This window comes from Bemisia tabaci, chromosome 1 (genome assembly GCF_918797505.1).
Source record: "Bemisia tabaci chromosome 1, PGI_BMITA_v3".
Taxonomy (NCBI): domain Eukaryota; kingdom Metazoa; phylum Arthropoda; class Insecta; order Hemiptera; family Aleyrodidae; genus Bemisia; species Bemisia tabaci.
This window is the reverse complement of record NC_092793.1, coordinates 39,747,550-39,768,819: the sequence shown is the minus strand read 5'-3', so window position 1 is coordinate 39,768,819 and position 21,270 is coordinate 39,747,550. Positions and strand designations below refer to the sequence as shown.

Below are 21,270 nucleotides of genomic sequence, written 5' to 3'. Positions count from 1 at the left end.
ATGCCAAAGTTTCAAGCCAAAAGCTTAAAAACTTAACAATTTTTTTTTTGGGGGGGGGGGGGGTAGACTACCCTCTGAAATGTGAATGTGTGGAAGATTTTGCACCCCTGTTTGCAACATTTCAAGCAGTCTCTCAGAATTACAGTTTGAGAGAGTAAATATTTTTACTAAAGCTCATTGTTGGAGTAAAATATTTTATTTATAGGTAGTTAATGACTTCTGCAAGAGGCAGGAGTGAAGGTTTCGGATTTTTTTTTCTTTAGAATGAGAGGGACCGTATACAAAGTAATGCAGCAGGTACGATGAAAGAATATTTTGTATTATTTGAATTTAAATACAGGAGTGTACTAAAGTAATACTTATCATCTAGTTGATGTAGAGCTTTTTAGACATGTTACATAAATGTAGCAAATTGTTAAAGTGTTACATCTCAGCCAGAGAATTGATCTTGTTTGGGAATCCGAAAAGAAAAGGCATCCTTCCAGCAAGACCTGAGAAGCATTAGTAGGCTGGTATCCACAATCCTAGAAAGAAGAGACCAGAAACTGTGTAATATGAAAAATAAGAACTATGAATCAAGGATATGAAAGAAATAGATTGTTGCCTGTAGCAACTTGGAGACATTCTACAAAAATGTGGTTCGAGAAGACCTAATTCACTTAGTCTCATTTGACATTCAAATAATGCATCGGTTCATGTTAACAACAGTCATAAGTTTTTCACCTGGCCTAAAGTCACCAAGGCTCAAAGACTCTTGCTGCTTTCCAAACTTGCTTGAAAAGGCACACAATTCGTCTAAGAAGCAGTTGCATTCTAGCTGTTCAGTCGAAAAGGAATTTTGAAGGTGAGAGGGCACTCAAAGGGGCCTAACATTGGCAAAAATCCTATCTTTAGAACCGGCAAAAGAAGAGAATGAACAAACGTCACATCAAATGATAGCACCATTCAACATAAATGTAAAGGTTAACCATTGCAGATATGGGACCGCTGATGAATAATGCACCCAGGTTGATATGACATTTGTTGCTTCTTTTCTTTCCCTAGTTCTAAAACAGTCATCCCTGATTGAACTTTTCACAAGTCCAACTATGAGAGTCGATTATTACTTTTAATTTCTCTACCTACAAAAGTATAATCCGGAAAACTTGCTTATCTACTCAATAAATCGCCCTGAATCGCAACCGTGTGAATGGGTATAACTCTGCATGGATAAATCTTAGGGATGCAAATAGAGCTTGAAAAAGAGTAAATAGCTGTTGGCAGTATACAATGCCAAACTGGTTCAGCAGGATTGAAGTTTTAATCATTGCTGCATGGATTTCGGCAAGAAGTTCCAATCATTGATGCTGGAAAAAAATCTTCATGCTATCCTTTAACATCTGCTGCAGATTCAGTTCTAAGTAAGTAGATACAAAACTTGTGAAATATTTACGAGTTCAGGATATTACATACCTGTGCATGTCATGTTTCCATCATTTGTGGGTACAGTTTCTTGAAAGGAAATCCTTAGATGTTGCACAATTATTTAGCTGGATGAATAAAAGTACAAAGTAGGTAATTCAAATTCACCCCAGATTCACGACTGTAAAATATTCCCACAACACTTCAGCACTCTGATGAAATTGTTTTCTTTTCGATAAAATCTTCGTTCAAATACAAATCATCTAACCTCACATTGAACACACTTTGATACAACATGAACCAGAACCCGATCTCAGGTCTCCGAGGCTAGGAAAGGTATTTCATCCATTAGTCCAGGCAAACAAGGAAAAGAGCCTGCAAAAATCCCGGGTAGCAATGTTTTCATCGATTCTTATGTAATTTTTGACGCTGAATCCGAATTTCAACTTTGCGCCATTGAATTCGGACCGGAAAGTTGCCAAATTTGGCAAAAATGGCCTAAAATCGGACTTTTTTCCAGATTATGGCCTGTAACTTGCCAAAAATTGATCTGACGACAAAATTAGTTATTTTCAGAAATAAAGCTCGTTAAATTTCCTATAAAAAAATTTCTGCACACTTTTTTGCTCAAGGCAAAACCACGCGCGCTGGCGGGCTCCAAACTTTGTAAAATGTGCGAAAATTGTGCATACTGTAATGTGTTGGGTTATCCTTATTATTTGCATCAATTCATTTCACTAAGTGTAAATTTTATCATCTTCACTTAATTTGTCCAGAAATCACTCGTCGGACGATTAAAACAGGAGACATTGGGCAAAAACCGCGAAAAACACAATTTTTGCTCATTTTTCAAAGTTCGGAGCCCGCCAGCGCGCTTGATTTTCCATTGAGCAAAAAAATGTATAGGAACTTTTTTATAGGAAATTTAACGAGGTTTATTTCGGAAAATAACTAATTTTATCGTCAGATCAATTTTTGGCAAGTTACAGGCCATAATCCGGAAAAAAGTCCGATTTTAGGCCATTTTTGCCAAATTTGGCAACTTTCCGGTCCGAATTTAATTGTGCAAAGTTTAAATTCGGATTCAGCGTCAAAAATTACGTAGGAGTCACTGTAAGCATAACTTCCCGGGATTTTTGCAAAAACCGCAAAAAAACGCAATTTTTGTTCATTTTTCTAAGTTCGGTGCCCGCTAGCGCGCTTAATTTTGCCTTGAGCAAAAAAATGTATAGGAACTTTTTTATACGAAATTTAACGAGGTTTATTTCGGAAAATAACTAATTTTATCGTCAGATCAATTTTTGGCAAGTTACAGGCCATAATCCGGAAAAAAGTCCGATTTTAGGCCATTTTTGCCAAATTTGGCAACTTTCCGGTCCGAATTTAACTGTGCAAAGTTGAAATTCGGATTCAGCGTCAAAAATTACGTAGGAGTCACTGAAAACATAACTTCCCGGGATTTTTGCAAAAACCGCCAAAAAACGCAATTTTTGTTCATTTTTCTAAGTTCGGTGCCCGCCAGCGCGCTTAATTTTGCCTTGAGCAAAAAAGTGTATAGGAACTTTTTTATGGGAAATTTAACGAACTTTTTTTTAAAAACAACCAAATTGTCGTTAGATCAATTTTGGACGAGTCACAGGCCATAACCCGCAAAAAACCAAATTTTCGCTCACTTTTCAAAGTTTGGAGCCCGCCAGCGCGCTTGATTTTGCCTTGAGCAAAAAAGTGTGCAAGAATTTTTTTATAGGAAATTTAACGAGCTTTATTTCTGAAAATAACTAATTTTGTCGTTAGATCAATTTTTGACAAGTTACAGGCCATAATCTGGAAAAAAGTCCGATTTTAGGCCATTTTTGCCAAATTTGGCAACTTTCCGGTCCGAATTCAATGGCGCAAAGTTGAAATTCGGATTCAGCGTCAAAAATTACATAGGGGTCGATGAAAACATTGCTACCCGGGATTTTTGCAAGCTATAGCCCTTTTCATGGCTTATTTGCCTGGACTACATCGCCAGCCGAACTTCCTTACTTTCCTCAAGGGGGGGGGGGGGGGGAGGGAAGCGACCAGATGTAAACAAACGTCACAGCATGCTGTCTCTCTCTTACACATTGAGCCGCCCATAAAGAAATTGGTCTGCATAAATTCGGGTATATTTTTGCTAATAATACCCACAAATTTGGTATCATTCTACTCAGAATGTATGCTGCTACGCGTATTCGGTCGATTTTTTGCATGAATTTCAAGTCTTAGTTAATTATTCACTTTCAAAGACTCGCTCACGTAGCAGCGCGACGTGGTAGCGGTTTCTGTCCCTAAATCGCTAGAGATTCACCAGGGACCAGTTCTATAGGACCCTGGACTCCCGTAAGAGTCAATGTAAAAATTCGTGAGCAGGTACTAGTGCTACTATCTCGCGTAGGATCCTCGCAACTCACTGCTGTTATCAGTTGTTGGACTTCATTAAAATCCGTAGGATCGCGTACAACTGCAAAAAATCGAATTTTTCACCGTAAAGGCCTAGATACACACGACGATTAATCGCCGCGATTGGGTTGGTTCGGGTCGCATCGCTCAACGCAATACAATCAACAGAGACCATCAGTGCGATTACGTATACACCTAGCGATTAATCGCCGCGATCAGCGCTGATTGTTTATGTTATTTCAACCTTTCCTGACTTCCCTTACTTCTGCAGCATATGGTATCTCTGATATTCTTAATTTTCCTCCTGAGAGCAATAGAAATTGCTACATCTTTACAAAAATGAAAAATTATAAAAAAAAATTTCATGAGGAAATTTCCAGAAATTTCATATAACACTCAGAATGCAGGATTAAACCCTAGAAACTTATGAATCTCCTTAATTCCCTTTATATACACGTGGTGAACTGTGAAAGGGAACTTTAGAAATGCCCAGAAAGTTGAGTAAAACAGCAAAAACATAATTTTGAATTTTTTTCTCAAATCTTGGTTAAACACACAGCCGTACCGGTTGAACACCAAAATAAATTTTACGGATAAAGTAAGACGTTAGCTTTCATATTTGGAACATAACAAAGTTCTCAACTATTAAGAATCCTAGTTCCCCCTAATAGTCTATCCTTTTTTGGTACAAAAGCGAGGGAGGGATCTTAAACTATCCTTGAAACAATTTAAATGATTTTTCAGAAACTAACAGTTTCCTTCGCTAACGTATTTCTTTTTTTAAATAGTAAATATTTGATAAATAAGTAGCTTTAATTGGTCTAATTGACGAATACTATTCTCTTTAAAAATAAAAACAAATTCTGTTTGAAAAAACAAGCATATTTGACATTTTGTCGGTCGAAAGAAATTTCATGGGGAAAAAAGAAATTTCACGAAATTTCATTTGATGAAATTTCTTTTAGCAACTCTGTGCGAGAACCACGAAGACAGCAGGAAGACAGAAGAACGTAAACAAAAACACATGTAGACCACATGTACTGGTGGATTTCGCATCCATCAAGAATTAACAGGACTCAAAAAATGCATCTACTCGCCCAAAAAGTAGGATTGAATCCTACTTTGAATTCAATCGCGGCGATTGGAGAAATTCCGAGAATTTCACTCGCCCGTCGCGGCGATTGACCGAATACACCTGCGTTTAAACGTCGCGATTGCAATCGCGGCGATTAATCGCCGTGTGTGTCTAGGCCTTAACGTAATGTGCGGCGAGCTAGAGTACCTGTATAGCGAGAGTATGGACAGATCGCTTCATGGAGGGCTTAGGGCCCAAAAGTGCAGCCACCCTTCTAACCAACTTCTGACGCACTAAATTTCACTGCCAGTCGGTAGATTCTAATTCTTACGAAGATGGCTAGGAAAGTACATAAATGAGCGTTCTTCCACAAAAATGAGTAATTTTATGCAAAAACTAAGTCAAATACGTGCTTTATAAACGATGGTTCGTAAGAATTGTATTAATAAATCGTTCTGGATAATTGAAATTCATAGGTTGGCTGCATTTCTGGGCCCTAACTTTATTCGCGGAGGCATCGGTGAAGGGTTTTGCCGACTGGCGACTTGGACGGTCAACCGTTGGAATTCGGCGATTTACCCCGAATCTCCACCGCGGCGGTGCGTTTTCGGGGGTTCGGCACTCTCAACGTTGTGACGGACCGCCGCCATATTTGTTTACGAAACCAAGCCTACCGATCGCATGCCCAAGCATCGTGTGCTGATCGATTATAGTATAATAATTCAAAATTAATTTAATCGTTTCAGTCGTTCCATTTTAGCCTCAATAAGCTAAGCTCACCGTTACGCGAACGTAAGTATTTGTTTACTTTTTGCAACTGTTTCACTCCACTTGTACATTGTACCAATGTCTTCATGGAGTGGGTTTTCCACCGGAATTTACGTATAAAAGTCTCCAAACGTCTCTGATTACCTAATTGGTATGAATATCTAGTATTCTCAAATTTAAATGTAGTAGCGCTGCTTGATTTTGTAACTTTTAACTTCGAAGTTGTTTGTGATACCTCTTCGTTGATGCATCAAAGGTAACACCAGCCTCTTGCCGTAATGTGTCAATATTTGCGAAAGACGTTGAACATCCAACAAATTCCATTGCTCTCAGCAGTATAAACCATTATTTCAGTATTTTCCAGACCAAGTGCAAATAACTGAGAGGATAAATGCATAAATATCTCTTGACGCTTGCTGCCTGTTGGGCTGATTGTTTTATTTGTGTTGGGGTCAGAACAAAGCTGAATCAATGGCTTTTCTAGTTCAGAGGTAAGGAATTTATCTCAAGAGAATAATTTGATTCTGTTGTGCAGCCTCTCATAACACAGCCAGACCTAAAGTCCACATGCTTCTTTTAAGGTCAGAAAGGTCTTTAAAGAAGTCAATATAAGTGAAAATTTTTTTTCGGGCCCTCAGCTACTTTATCTGCAAAGTGAAATCTACATTTTAACCATTCATGCTAGATATTCCAGAGAAATTGGTCAGTGATGAGTCTAAGTGTGTAGACTCTGATGGAAAATCCACCGGACAATGACGCTGGTGTTTTGAAGACAGTTACAAAAAAAAACAAATGTTTGCAAATGCGTAACAGACAAGTATCGAAATCTGAAGTCTACCATAAACGTACGACTTAACGTAGATTTGAAAGATTAGATTGAATGATTAAATGTAGCTGTGCCATTTCAGCTGGACCCGGGAAATCTAACTGGAGAGGTCTTGTGCCTGCGGGGAGGGAGTTGGGCGCTGCTGACACACTTCACAGTGAAATTGACCAAAATTGTCCCAGAAAAATGTTAGTACTCTCTCTGAATAAGGGGGAGGGGACAATCCCTATTTGCCTGATGTGTGAGAATTTTCACCCTCATGATAAATTTTAATTTGAAAAAATATGTTCCTCCTAGAGGCCCAACCCCTTTCTTGCTAGCACCATTTACATTTTTAAAGCAGCCTCAGTCTTGATAGCCTGCTGAATGGGTTCCATAATGAGCAGAGATGCAAAATTGCATGCAATTTCATATAAGGTAAAATTTCATGAAAGTATAACTTCTGCAATAGGCTCAGTAGGCCGTGAAATGCGTAGAATCAGAAAATCTCAATATTTAACAAAATAAGAGTCAAACTCTTAATTTTATTATAAGATAATTTTATGGGTGGTGTACACTCCTCCTAAGAAATCTGTGTACTTTCATATCATGTTAGATTTCATTTTACATCCCTGATAAGTGATGACAAAAAATCTCTGAAAAGAAGGAATGAATGCTGAGGATGGTCGCTCAAGACTCATTCTTCTGGCTGCTACTTTTTCTCTCCTAGAATGCATTGATAAACGGCGACATTGCAGCTTTTGTCTTAACGGGAGAAAACTTCCTTCATTCGACTATCAGGAATTAATATTAACTTGATAAAAATATTTAAATGTAAATTTTAATTAAGTACGTGGTTGCTTCAAGTCCGCTTAAAGTGTGGATCTTGCCCGCGATCCATAAATTCAAAACACCCGCGCAATATGCGCCGCCATCTTAGTTGTTTACATGAAAACGTTGAGGTGCTCGATCCCCGAACATGCACCGCCGCGGTGGAGATTCGGGGTAAATCGCCGAATTCCAACGGTTGACCGTCCAAGTCGCCAGTCGGAAAGATTCATCGGTGAAGGCCTGATGGATTTTCGGAGTTTCACATCTGTCTATACTCTCGCTATTCAGGTACTCTACGGCGAGCCCTCCTTAGTTGAAAGGGGTCGAAAAACGCCAAAAATATACTTATTTTTCAAGAATTCAGCCGCCTTGTGTGTTATTTTTCAATCTCCGGCTTAACCTCACTTTTGGAGCGGGCGATGGATGAGTCGAGGTTCGGGGGAAGGATCCTCTGAGTTGACTAGGATCCTACGCGAGAATGCGCTGCAATCACCCGCTCACAACAGAACGGCGTCCTATAGAACTCGTCCCTGGATTCACCTTAACTCTGGGTATAAAGGGACTCTACCAAATAGGCTTGACACAAACGGCGAGCAGGAATCTATATATCGAAAATTCCGCGCGCGGAACAGATTTGAAGCGGCGCGCCGACAAAAATAGTTTTGACACAAACGGCGCAAATATATCGAAAACCGGCGCGGAATCCGGAAATTCAGAGATTTTCATCGGAAACGGGTTTTTTCTTTCCGCGCGCCGAAAAAAAATTCCGCGCGCCAGAAAAAATTCCGCGCGCGCAAGAAAAGGGTTTTGACACTAACGGCGTTCCATAGGACGAGTTCTATAGGACGCCGTTCTGTTGTGGTGTTGTGAGCGAGTGATTGCAGCGCATTCTCGCGTAGGATCCTAGTCAACTCAGAGGATCCTTCCCCCCGAACCTCGACTCATCCATCGCCCGCTCCAAAGTGAGGTTAAGCCGGAGATTGAAAAATAACACATAAGGCGGCTGAATTCTTGAAAAATAAGTATATTTTTGGCGTTTTTCGACCCCTTTTGACTAGGCCGGGCTTGCGGTACGTATCAGTTCGGTGCAAAATTCGATTTTTTGCAGTTATACGCGATCCTACGGATTTTATTAATGAAGTCCAACAACTGATAACAGCAGTGAGTTGCGAGGATCCTACGCGAGAGAGCAGCACTAGTACCTGCTCACGAATTTTTACATTGACTCTTACGGGCTTACGGGAGTCCAAGGTCCTGTAGAACTGGTCGCTGGCTACAGCATAGGCTACAGTACCTTCTATGCTGTAAAAGGCGTTAGATTTTATGCCGTGGCTGTGGCTGGTAAGAGCGAGAGCTTCCAATGTTCCATTGCCCCCCTCCCCCCACAATTCTCATTTCGCAACCTCTAGGAATGTGCATTTTCTTGATTACATGGAATTTTAATTTCTGACGCAGCTTTTCACCCACATATAGTAGGTATACACTCAGATGTTGATACTGTTATTTACCATTACTTGTCATGTCGCCCCACTAGTTGACTCATCGATGGATTTTGCAATCTTTCGTTTTTTTATCTTCAATTTTCTTGACGTATAAATAATATCATTCATATGCCTCAAAGTCTTTCTCAGAAGATTGAGGATGGCACATGCATTGATCAAGCAAATTTTACAGCCATTGTTATGTATAGGGCCCAAGAAGAAACGGTAGGTGAGAAGGCTTCCTCAATCCTCATTCATCTCTACCTTTTCCATCGCAGCCACCTGCTTCCACGAAGGATCACTCTTCTTTCCCTTCGTTTTCTTTGTCCATCGCTTCTGTCTATCAATTTCAATCACCAGTCTGCAAGGCTATTGGTGCTGTGTCTTGAATTCAATCGCCTCAGTTGTCTAATGGTGACTCTCCGGGTATTACGTACTTGACTGGATTATCAAGATTTTTACATGAACCGAGTGGAACTGCTCCCAAGCGTTCCATAAGGACCTGATTCTGGGGTCTCCAAGGAGCTGCAGTGAAAAGCCTCGTCACCCCAAGCAAGTTTGTGGCTAAAAGGTAGTAGGTATCTGGTGAAGAATCCTACATTTTAACATCAAGCATTTCTAAAAATTTCAGGCTCTGTTGCAATGATTGGTTTTCTGCAACTTTTACTGTGTACTCTTATGTAAGATGTTCTCTATCAACAAGTACCTTGGATCTTGTCGCCATTGCACTTATATTTTGTTAAGTAATTTTTCATCCAGTGGAATCCGCAGTGAAACTTTTCCATCACCCTCTTAAAGTGATCTTTAACAAAATTGAAGTGAATAAATTCACTTTGACTCTCCCCTGATCATCCATCAGGCCTCCTGTGATCATCAGGTTTTTACTCCTAGCCATCTCTTGATCGGCGGATAGTAGCTTTATGAGACAGGTACCTAATATGTTTCTTTCGAAAAATTCACATTTTTATATGGGGAAAATTTAGGATATAGTAGAGTTGTATGCTCAACAATTTTGATTATCCTCACACACTCCAGTGACAGTGAAAATGGTTGGAATGAGCTGGTAATTTGGAGGAGGGAACATAGGTTCAATCCCCAAGCCACTCCTTTACCTGGAACCAAGCGTGAGTCTCATGCTTATTTTCAAGAAAAGATATTTCTAAACATTGAGGTGGAGAGGAATGACAAGTATTGTTTCTGTCATTACTCATCAATATTCTCATTCTCATCTGATAGCATGTATTAACCAGTTGAGTGGTGCAGGTTTGGAGCTAATCAGAAATTGATATTTGTCTCAACGTAAGATGAGCGAGCTCTTGTGGAAGAATCAATGCTCTATTGCCCTCTCCTCCAACAATATACATTGTACTAATGTAGTTTTGTCGTTTTGTAGAGTTAAAAATCGATATTTTTTTGCCACCCAAGTCTCATCAGTGTTTAAATTTGCTCGGTGATTATCTCATTATTTCTACAAGTGGGTTGAAATTCTGTCACAACTGGGAAAAATGCCCTCTGAGATGTTCACATGTGTTCGTAAGGTATTGCTGCTTCTCGCATCTGTCGAGTAGGTCCTGCAGCCTCTTATTTGAAATTGATTCATGAAGCTATGGACAAGCGGAAAATGGAGCTATCCTATCGGGTGGAAGCGGGTTTTTGCAATGGACAAAGGAGAAAAGTGATGGAATAATTAATAGCAACTCATGAGAGATCCTTCTGTTAGTTTATTGTTTTCTCCTTGGCTCATGAGAACCACTCAGTTCGACCTATAGGATTACACCATTTTCCCTCTCTTTTTAGTGCATTTTCAACCAATTCTCCAAAGATAATAGGTACACTATTGCATTCTCCCATGATGTTGGACCCTTACCCGAGACCTTGTGAAAAGTACCGATTCCGGGTCATAGATCATGAAAATACATGCCATTCAAATTCATGTAATGTAATTAAATTTGGCGATTAAGTTGCTTGAAAAAGGGAGGGATATGGTGCGAAAATTGAGGCGTTGAGTGCTGTAAGGGCATTTCTCGGTTGCGGTGTTTCAGAATCTCCAGTCCTAATTTTTATTTCAGAAAGGAAACTATGGGGGGAATTTTCTGAAAGTTTACGTTTTCAGTACCTACTGTGAAGTCATGAAGAATATTCAGTCAAAGTAACTAACAGCAAATTTCATACATTTGCCCCTATCATTATGGATGAAACGTTAGCAGAGATTTTGAGACACTGCAACCAAGAAACGCCCTTGCACCAGTGCTTCAATTTTGAAAGTGAAGTATTGAGATCAGAAAGAGGAGGGAAAAGAGCCATGCACAAATTCGCCCGTTTTTGGGCCCTCGAAATTGGGGTCGGTGTGAGGTTTTTTTTCATCTATAGGGTGACCCTTTACACATAATAAAATTTCAGATTGAGTATACGCACCGTTTTTGAGATATGGGGGGGCAAAGTCCCCGATTTTTACTCATATTTGCAGGTATTTTATAGTCGAACTTCGGCTGCTACAAGGTACCGGATGTAGATGTTGAAGCGCGGTTTGCGGTGATTTGTCAAGCTATTTCTGGATTATTTTTTCACATCTTTTACAAACCCGCAAATGGTTTTTCGGGGGGGGGGGGGGGGGGGAGCTTTATTCATACTATCATGACCGTTCGTATACGTCTTACTGGCATTAATTGCTTCGTTCTCGACTCCTCTCCACGCCGTAATCATGATGGTATTTTCTGTTAGGAATCTTTCTTCTTCTTTATATTTGACCAATTCTAATGTTGTCTCCCCCTTTCTCCCTTTTTAACCTCCCCCCCCCCCCCCCAATTCTAAACACTCCCTCTCAAGTGTATATTCCTGTGCGGCAGATATGAAGGTGTTATTTGTGGGGAATTATTTTTCTGTCTTTATGGTTGATAAACTTTGACCCCACCTATTTCCTCCTTCCCCCCTTTACCCATGTTTCACCCCCCCCCCCCAATTTCCACCGTACCTTACTCGAAGTTGTCTGCTCCCTCCGCAGCAGAAATGAGGATGTTTCCAGCGAAGAATTTTTTACTTTTTTAAACTCAATACAAGGGAGACACCCCCCACCCTTTTTTCTCTTTCCCATCCCCCCTCACTAGTTCATATTTCCTACCTTATTCCCTCTTTCCACTGCCCCCCCCCCCTCTTTTCTCTTTTTTACATGCTTGAATACTTTTTTTTGTGAGAGTATAATAGTTATCGGATAGTGTAATAGTTACCGGAAACATCCTCATTTCTGCTGCAGAGGGAGCAGACAACTTCGAGTAAGGTACGGTGGAAATGGGGGGGGGGGTGAAACAGGGGTAAAGGGGGGAAGGAGGAAATAGGTGGGGTCAAAGTTTATCAACCATAAAGACAGAAAATAATTCCCCACAAATAACACCTTCATATCTGCCGCACAGGAATATACACTTGAGAGGGAGTGTTTAGAATTGGGGGGGGGGGGGGTTTAAAAAGGGAAAAAGGGGGAGACAACATTAGAATTGGTCAAATATAAAGAAGAAGAAAGATTCCTAACAGAAAATACCATCATGATTACGGCGTGGAGAGGAGTCGAGAACGAAGCAATTAATGCCAGTAAGACGTATACGAACGGTCATGATAGTATGAATAAAGCTCCCCCCCCCCCCCCCCCCGAAAAACCATTTGCGGGTTTGTAAAAGATGTGAAAAAATAATCCAGAAATAGCTTGACAAATCACCGCAAACCGCGCTTCAATATCTACATCCGGTACCTTGTAGCAGCCGAAGTTCGACTATAAAATACCTGCAAATATGAGTAAAAATCGGGGACTTTGCCCCCCCATATCTCAAAAACGGTGCGTATACTCAATCTGAAATTTTATTATGTGTAAAGGGTCACCCTATAGATGAAAAAATACCTCACACCGACCCCAATTTCGAGGGCCCGAAAACGGGCGAATTTTAGCCCTTTTTGTGCAAGGCTCTTTTGTATCTTAGTTGTTGGTAAGTAGGATGTGTGTGTATGGTTTGTTCTAAACATTTTGTATGTTATACATGTATGAATGAGTGTACGTACACACATACATGCTGTTGTTTTCTACATTTATTTATAACTGTTTTAACAAAACTTAGTCATTGACGCCTAGAGCAGAGATTAAAAAAGTGTGTGTGTATACTTATCAAAGTATGTGTGGACGTATGGTATGTACGCATGTCCTTATGTGCGTATGTATGTATTTCCGTCTTTTCAAGATTTTCGGATTTCTGAGTAGGTAGCGCCTGATATTTTTCTTAAATTGCAAGAAACTTGGTTCAAATTTCTAGCATTTTGTGGAGCCCCATCAGAACTACTATTCTGCGAAATAAAAAGTTGAAAGAGGCATTAGATTTTGAGGGGTGGAGTTTGATAGGGGGGGGGGGGGGGTCCATTCTTGTCCACTCCATAACTCGAGTCAAATTGAGTATTTTGAGCTGAAATTATTATGGGTGGTAGATCTCTCCTAGGAATGGTTTGATAATAAATTTGAGTGATGTCAGCCTGGCTGTTTCAGGATAGCGAGCTCATGAACTTTCATGGCGGACGGGCGAAAGGACGGTCGCAAAGTGGGTCAGGGGTAGGAAGTGTTCTAACAGGCTTTTTGTTGCACAGCGGGTCGGGGGAGGAAGTTTTAAGCTCTTCGTCGCACAGTGGGTCGGAAGGATGAAGGTTCTGGACAAGCATTTCGTCGCATAGTGGGTCAGGAGAAAGAAGATTTTGGTAAAATTGCACGCCGCACTGTGGGTCAGGGGAAGGAAGGTTTTTGAAAAACTATTCATTATACCATGGTTTAGGAACGTGCGATTCTATGAATACCACACTTCGGGAAGTACACTCGCTCTCCGCGGTGGATGCGCGCGGAAACAACCAGATGCGTTTAAAACACTGAAAATAGGCGCGCTTTCTAGGAGTGGGGGAGGGGGAGCGAAGCGGAGCGCCGCGCCAGTCTTGCTCTACTGCTTTGTCTATCGCTATGTCTATGAATTTCAATAATTAGCCTGCTGATGATCGTGTGGTGGCGGATAGAAGCGGTGAATGAAGAGGCTCTTGTGACTGGGTCATGTGAATAAGCCGGCAGTACACAAAATACAGTACCAAACATAATGGCACGTAAAGCCATAGACAGGGTTATCCAAAAGGGATCTACCACCCTTGTAACTTTTTTCTTAATTGACACAGAAATTTGCAACTTAGGGGATGTTCCTAGGTCTGTAGCAGCATATTTTTGGTCCCCCTAAATTTACGGGGAGTGGGGGTAAATTTCTTTTTGTGCGTGACAACCCTCCTTTGGTGATCACGCTCTCAAAGGACACAAAAAAAGAAAAATTAGGGTGTAAACCGCATGTCAAAATGTTGGTTTACCCTAAAATGGCGGCCGGTCAGAGTTCAAAATAACGGAAATTTGGCATATCCGTTTGTATTGACGGATTGAGATGAAACTCGGTGTACAGGGGGTTTTTCGGAGGAGAATAACGATTCTATTAATAGTTTTCCGGGAAATTCAGCTCATTTCATTATGGCGTCCTAGAGCGAGAAGTGGATACCTATTTAAGTTGCTTATCGGTGGATTTGCATGAAACTTGGTATGAAGGTGCTTCGGCACGAGAGGGACGAAGATTTTATTGGATTCTTGAAATTCTGAAAAGCTTCAACAATGCGGCGGAAAAGTGGCGGGAACTTGGTAATACGGACGTTCAGTGACGGAGTCGCATGAAACTCGGTGCCTCAATGGTTTCTGGCTCGAAAAAGATGACTCCCTCGCACTAAATTTGTGTAATGCTAATTACTTTCAAAATGGCGGCCGAGTCTCATGTGAATCCTTTATTGACTTATAACACAATCTAGACCGCTGACTAGGCCTATAGATTGTATTATACGTCAATGGAATCCTTCAGCGCGCGTACCAAGTTCCCGCCATTTTTCCGCCTTCTTGTCGAAGTTCTTCAGAATTTTAAGAATCCAATGAAAGATTTTTACTGTAGCCAAGTTAAGCGATTGGACTAATTCCTCTTTGTTATTTATAATCCTCAGGTCAAACCTACCTCCAAAATAATGTATAAACGCCGTCGCAAATCATCAGTAGCAAGCACTGGTCAAGATGATGATACAAATGAATCAGACTCCCTGACACCTGAAAGTATCCCTGTGCGCAAAAGACGGCGGGGAGAGTCGGTAAGTTACTCATGCAAATGTATTACTGCTGGTACTTCAAAGAAGTTCACTCTGGTATCAAGCACCTTTTATACCGGGTGTTCTATCTACACACCTGTCCACTATTTTCTTCTCGGAAACCGCCGAAAATGGATATGTTGCATGTGTGAGGAATTTGCGATTTGACTACTGGTTTTTATGTAAAAGTTCGCGAAAAACACGATGGTGCCACTGGTTTTCTCCAGTGGAGCCCCAAATGGCCCGTTTGGCACGTACCCCGTTTATGCTCTTTCTGCTGGGGTTTTTTTCCGTCAGGTTAACCGTTGAGATATTTCCAAGAAACTGATGGTGGGTTTTCTCAAATTTGAAAAATCCAAAATTGCGGCGCCTTGAGCACCGGACAATTTTCCTGAAGTTATTATGGGCATTTTCGGACTTCTATATCATCTAGGAATGGAAAAAAATTGGTTTGGTTCGATGGACAAAGTAAATCCCAAAATTGGTTGTGGGGTGCTGTAGGCATTCAAATATCTGATTCTTCTCGAATTGTACCCTTACCTTTCGGACAAGTGAAATTTTGTGAACACCAAAGCTGTACCAGCCACTCAGGGCTTTGCCCCCTCTTCGCGAGCTACGTTCCTCTCACTACCAATTTGATCACATTCGAGAAAGTTCCAGAAACACATTGCCACCTGTCGTCTTAAGACACTCCCTAAAGTCTAAGGAAATTCTACCAAGTTTCGGAAAGGACGCGGTGAGAACCTCAATTAATTTAGTTGCGCATCACCTGGAGTAAATTTGAGCGAGTCCGGAAAATTCCAGAAAAACGAGCGTCCAAGCAAATTCTAGGAAGTTCCAGAGAGGAGTAATGAGGGTCTCCTCTCACTTATTCTCACTTGAATGAAGTAAATTCGAGGTAGTTCTAGAAAGTTCCAGAAATACTTACTATTCATCGCCATGTGACATGTGACACCCTCCATCAGCCCAGGAAAATTCCAGAAATTTTTGGAGCGTATGCAAGGGGAGCCGCATTGAAAGGAACAACTGTGGCCGAATTTTGTCGGCTTTTTCACACGGAGTGCAACATCCATCGATGAGTTCAAACTGCACCACCGGCCAATCAGAAGCGCTAAGCCAGATATAAGTGCAATTGAGACCCGTCCTAAGTATCTCTCTCTGAGTGTACTCTATGATATTTAAGTACGGTGGAAGGGCCGACAAAATTCGGCCCCTGGTCGCGGCCGCGTAGTGTTTCAGCAGCCAATGAGAGCTGCGCGATACGGGGTGCCCGTGGTCAGGCAAGTAGTGGGGCGGGGACACTGCGCATCGCCCAGCCGCCGGTGGGGAGGGAGGCTGCCGCTGCAAGTGGTTGGTGGGCTCGCGCGAGATGGGAATTTTTGAACTCGATTTCGTGCACGCGATCAGCTGTGATATAATGATATACATAAGGTGCGAATTACCAAGTAAATTATCGTATAAAATGAGTTTGCATGTAAGACAGAGGGAGGGATAAAAACTATCAAATCCGAAATCAGATGTTATCAGCATTTCCATAATATCGTAGGATTTAGCTGTCTTTAACCATCAGTGAATGGTTCGTTTCTCTACTTTTTACTTTGTTTTGGATGCATTTTCATTAAACCCTACCAAATATTATGAAAAGACTAGCATATTAAAATATTTACTCTTCCTTTTTATAGGTAGATTATCTTCAACAAATTTATGATGTGGTGAGGAATTTCAAGAAAGAAGATGGCGGTTTGTTGTGCGATTCATTTATCCGGGTTCCAAAAAGAAGGCAAGAGCCTGGTTATCATGATGTAAGTTTTTGGTTTTTTAAAGAAAATTTAAGCATAGCGCTCTCAAATTTAGACAAGAATTACGTTTTGGTACCTTTTTTTTCTTTCTTTTCTTTCCTTTTTTTATATATAACAGTAGGTTGCTGGAAAAATTATATTAATGAAATGTATAATTGTACAATCTTCACCAGATGTGGAGCCATTTCTGGCCCCTCTAGCGCAAGCGCTAATTTCGGTTTACAGTGCCTTTCTATGGAACTCATCCTCTAAGACTTAAAAAATGAATAAATTGCAACAAAAGTTTTTTTTTTGCGGGAATATCTCTAATCATACTACCGGAACAATTGACGACCAAAATCGAATGTCACGTCAATGTTTAAAATGTCGCTACGGCTTTGAAACTTTTTGGTGTAACACACTTTTTAGAGTACTTTACAAGAAAAATATCACACCCTATCCCACCACTTCACAGGAAACCAGCAATGCTCCTTGCAAAATGTAAACATAGATGGTTTCCCGTAATGATATTTGTCAGTATTGAATAACAAAAGAATTATTGTTCCTTGTAAAATCGGGAAAAATCGATACAGCGCATCGATGTATCGAATCCTTGACATGAAAATCGAATGTTACGTCAAAAAATTGAGCAGTATTGATAGGCTGAACATGTGTGAAGAATGACTGGAAGCCCGCGGCAACATCAATTCCCCAAGAAAACGGCGAATAATAGCTCGGATTTGCTCCTCCCCCCCCCCCCCCCCCCACGAGACTCGGAAACCGTTCTTATGCTCAAATCGTTATTTTTCTTTGAGCTTCAGGTCTTTATAAGCTTCCATTTCAAACTCGGTTCGATGGCCGAATCGACGGTCCAGAAAGCAGGCCACTTTAGGAGAGCTCCATGGAAAATTTGAGAAATTTTCGGTTCCAATGGGTAATTCCAGGTCTCCAAAATTTACCATGTTGCTAAAATCTGTGGTTTTAGTGTTTGAGTACTTAAAAAAAACCGTATTCAAAAAACCTAGGCATTGTAACTATCGAGGAAATTTATTTTCAGTAATATAACGGAACTTATCATCGGTAAATTGCCCCTTTTAGCCATAAAATACCTCTAAGTCGACTTTATTTTCCAGGAGCTTGACAGATTGTTTTTCTTCTTGGCCTAAATAACTCAGTAGACCCTCTACTCTATGAATCTGAAGTGTCATTGCTTTTGAATTGTCAAAAAATTTAAATTCGTTCAGGCAAACCGTGCGGGGAGAATGTTGGGAAAAATCAGCGAAATCGCAGGATGTGGCCACTTTGAGGGGGGAAGGGGGCATTTTTGAAGTGGTGGGGTAAGTTGTGATATTTTTCTTGTAAAGTACTCTAAAAAGTGTGTTACACCAAACCATGCATCGATGCGCTGTATCGATTTTTCCCGATTTTACAAGGAACAATAATTCTTTTGTTATTCAATACTGACGAATATCGATATGGGAAACCAGCAATGTTTACATTTTACAAGGAACATTGCTGGTTTCCCGTGAAGTGGTGGGGTAGGTTGTGATATTTTTCTTGTAAAGTACTCTAAAAAGTGTGTTACACCAAAAAGTTTCAAAGCCGTAGCGACATTTTAATGGTAGAAGAAAGGCATACCGTCTGGGCAGAATGTTAGGAAAAATTGGCGAAATCGCGCGATGTGGCCACTTTGAGGGGAGGAAGGGGGCATCTTTAAAGTGGTGAGGTAAATTGTGTTATTTTCTCATAAAGTACCTAAAAAAGCGTGTTACCTCAAAAAGTTTCAAAGCCATAGCATGGACCAAGAGAATAAATAAGGACCCCCAACTCCGGTTACCGCTGACATCAGCGCTCCCTGGCAGAGGGTGTAGTGAACTGAACCGACGATTGGGTCCTCCTGTTTATATTTCCATGCACCACCTATTTAGGCTTATCATTCAGTAGTGCTTATAGAAGTTTCTAGATCCTCGTATCCTCGTGGTCGCCCTGCAGTTTTGAAGAGTTTAGTGTGAAAAGTTTCCCATTTTCATTTCAATCTTCGTCAGTCTTCGGGTACATAAACTGGTAATAATGTGAAGTGTTTTTTCTAACCGTTTTACTCAGCAGCAACTGCTGTTGAGAAAGCCAAAGGAAGTGTGTATGTAGTGTGCAGCAGGAATCAGGATTGTACTTTTAGCCGAAGGCGCTTCTCTGTTAAGTGAAATCTTTTTAGTGAGAAACAGTGTTGTACTGATAAAAATCAACTGAGTGTCACAAAATCAAAGATACTTGACTTCAAGCATTACCTTTAATTTGATTATTAGCAAGTCTCTTTGATTCTGCGTCAGAAGTTGACTGAATCATCTTTGCTCGTGTTTTGATAAGATACTTCAAATCAAAGTCTTTCGCGTTGACCTCTGCAGAAGGTATGTATCTATACTATTTCATTAGTTTGCGAAAGTAAAGTGTATTAAAACCCTTGTGAATTTGTTGCGAGTGACTTTATGTCATGCTCTAAGAGCTCTCAAAATACAAATCCAAAAGAAGAATTAAAAAAAATCTTCAATACAAATTCGATACATAGATTATCTCCCTATTTTGCACTCATTTCTTGGGAATTCGTCTCATCTGTCGTTGATGACAGGATATATCTTGGCTCCGCACCTTTGACTTTTTGCTTGGAAGAACCATGGGTTATGCTCTGAGGACTTCTAGAGCTTCGATCCAAAAAATAGATTCAATACCTTTCAAAAAAAAAATCCGATAAATCGAGAATTCCCGTATTTTGCCATTATTTCTCAGGATTTTGCCGCATTTATCGGAGATTACAGAATATCTCTTCGTCCTGGACCGTGTACCATTTGCATCGAGGGACGTTAAAACATGTTCTAAATTCCCTCAAAGCACTGATCAAAAAAATTACGCCTTTAAAGCAATTTCGAAACATCGATTATCCCTGTATTTTCCGGTCATTGCGTAGGAAATTGCCGCGTCCATTGATAAAAAGCTATCCACTGGCCCTCAACTTTTGAATTTTCTCTAGAGGGACCTAAGGCGATGTTGCAAGATCTCAACGTACACATCCAAAAAAAACATAGCCACCCCACCGCATTTAAAGAATTCGATACACCCATAATTATCTCAATCTTTTGCCGTTATTTTTTCAGACATCGACGTGTCTCTCTTAGATTAGAGCTATCTATTGGTCCTAGTTTTTTTAACTTTCTGATGAAAGAAATGTAGCTGATCCTTTGAGAGCCCTTATAGCGCCGCTACAATTGAAAAAATTCAAGAGTCCTTTACCAATTATATCTAGCTTGTAACCTACGGCGGATGCGGCGATTTCCTGATGACAAAATACGAAGTTAACCGATGGAACGAATTTTTCTTTAAGGCATCGGATCATTATTTTCCGGCTCGGTGCTGTAAGAAGTCTCAGACCCTCATCTAAGGTCCTTTCTACTAAGATTTATGAGTCTAGAATCAATTGATAGCCTCCTGCTGGGACGAATGTGTCACTTTCCTAAAAATTAGCTGCAAAATACGGGAATAATCAAAGAATCAAATTTATTTTTAAAGGCGTTGGTAATGTTTTTTTTTATCAGTGCTTTAAGAAATCTCACTCCATTACCTAAGGACCTACAATACAAAAGCTCATGTGTCCCAGATTAATGGATAGGTAGCCTATAATCTACGATCGGTGCGTCGATTTCCCAAAAAGTTACATAATATCACGGAAATTATCAATGCATCGAATTTTTTTTTAGGCGTCAGATATTTTTTTTTCTTTTTTGGATAGGTGCTTTGAGGGCTCGTACACTATTACCTCTGGTCCTTTTATACGAAAGTTCAAGCTTCCATGACCAATAGATTAGCTTGTAATACGCGCTAGATGCGTCGATTTCCTAAGAAATGACGGGAAAATACGAGGATAAATCGAAGTATGAAATTTTTTTCAAAAGCATTTAGTGTTGTTTTAAAATTGGTGATTCAAAGGCTCTCAAACCCACACCAAATTTGTCCACATATAAAAACTCAAGAGTCTATAGGACCAATAGATACCCTGGCCTGTTATCTATCATAGATGCGTCGATCTCCTGAGCAGCGACGCCAAATTATGGGGATAGGTAATCGATTTATCGAATTTATTTGCAGAGGTTAATGTCTGTGTTTTTGGATCGATACTAAGAGAAGTCTTAGACAACTATCTAAGAAAACTGTTATCTAAGGTCCTCTAATACAAAAATGCAAGAGTCCATGAACCTAATGATAGCCTGTAATCTACGATGAATGCGTTGATCTCCTAAAAATTGACAAAAAATACGCGGTTAATCGATGTATCAAATTTTTTTTTTAAAAGCGTTGGGTCTGTTTTTTTGGAATTGGTATTTCGAGGGCTTTCGGATCAATCCATGAGTTCCAACGGTACAAACATTTTAGTGTCCAAGACCAATAGATAGCCTGTAATCTACGATCAATATGTCCATTTCTCAAGAAAGCGAGGCAAAATACGAGGATGACCGATGTGTCGAATTCTTTGAAAATGTGTATATT

General features: G+C 40.4%; 1 protein-coding gene and 1 long non-coding RNA gene across 12 annotated transcripts in view; one reads left to right on the top strand and one right to left on the bottom strand.

Moving 5' to 3' along the window:
- Positions 1–298: 298 nt before the first annotated feature.
- LOC140224681 (uncharacterized) lies at positions 299–8,127 on the bottom strand. Its single transcript, XR_011899930.1, has 3 exons — positions 7,873–8,127; positions 1,453–1,728; positions 299–524 (listed from the first exon to the last, which is right to left on the bottom strand). It is a non-coding gene; the product is annotated as an uncharacterized lncRNA (long non-coding RNA).
- Positions 8,128–8,587: 460 nt separating this feature from the next.
- polybromo (protein) overlaps positions 8,588–21,270 on the top strand; it is a 157,153-nt gene continuing 144,470 nt past the window's right edge. For 3 of the 11 annotated variants that reach the window (XR_002009355.2, XR_002009358.2, XM_019050587.2), the window contains exons 1-3: positions 8,829–9,010; positions 14,822–14,962; positions 16,642–16,761. Coding sequence is in view for 8 of the 11 variants with exons in the window: in XM_019050587.2 (XP_018906132.2) it covers positions 8,915–9,010; positions 14,822–14,962; positions 16,642–16,761 (357 nt within the window). In the remaining 3 variants the exon portion in view is untranslated. Of the gene's footprint in view, positions 8,781–8,826; positions 9,015–14,821; positions 14,963–16,641; positions 16,762–21,270 lie in introns of those variants that run through there. The other 8 variants (XM_019050589.2, XM_019050598.2, XM_019050591.2 and 5 more) reach the window with 7 other exon arrangements.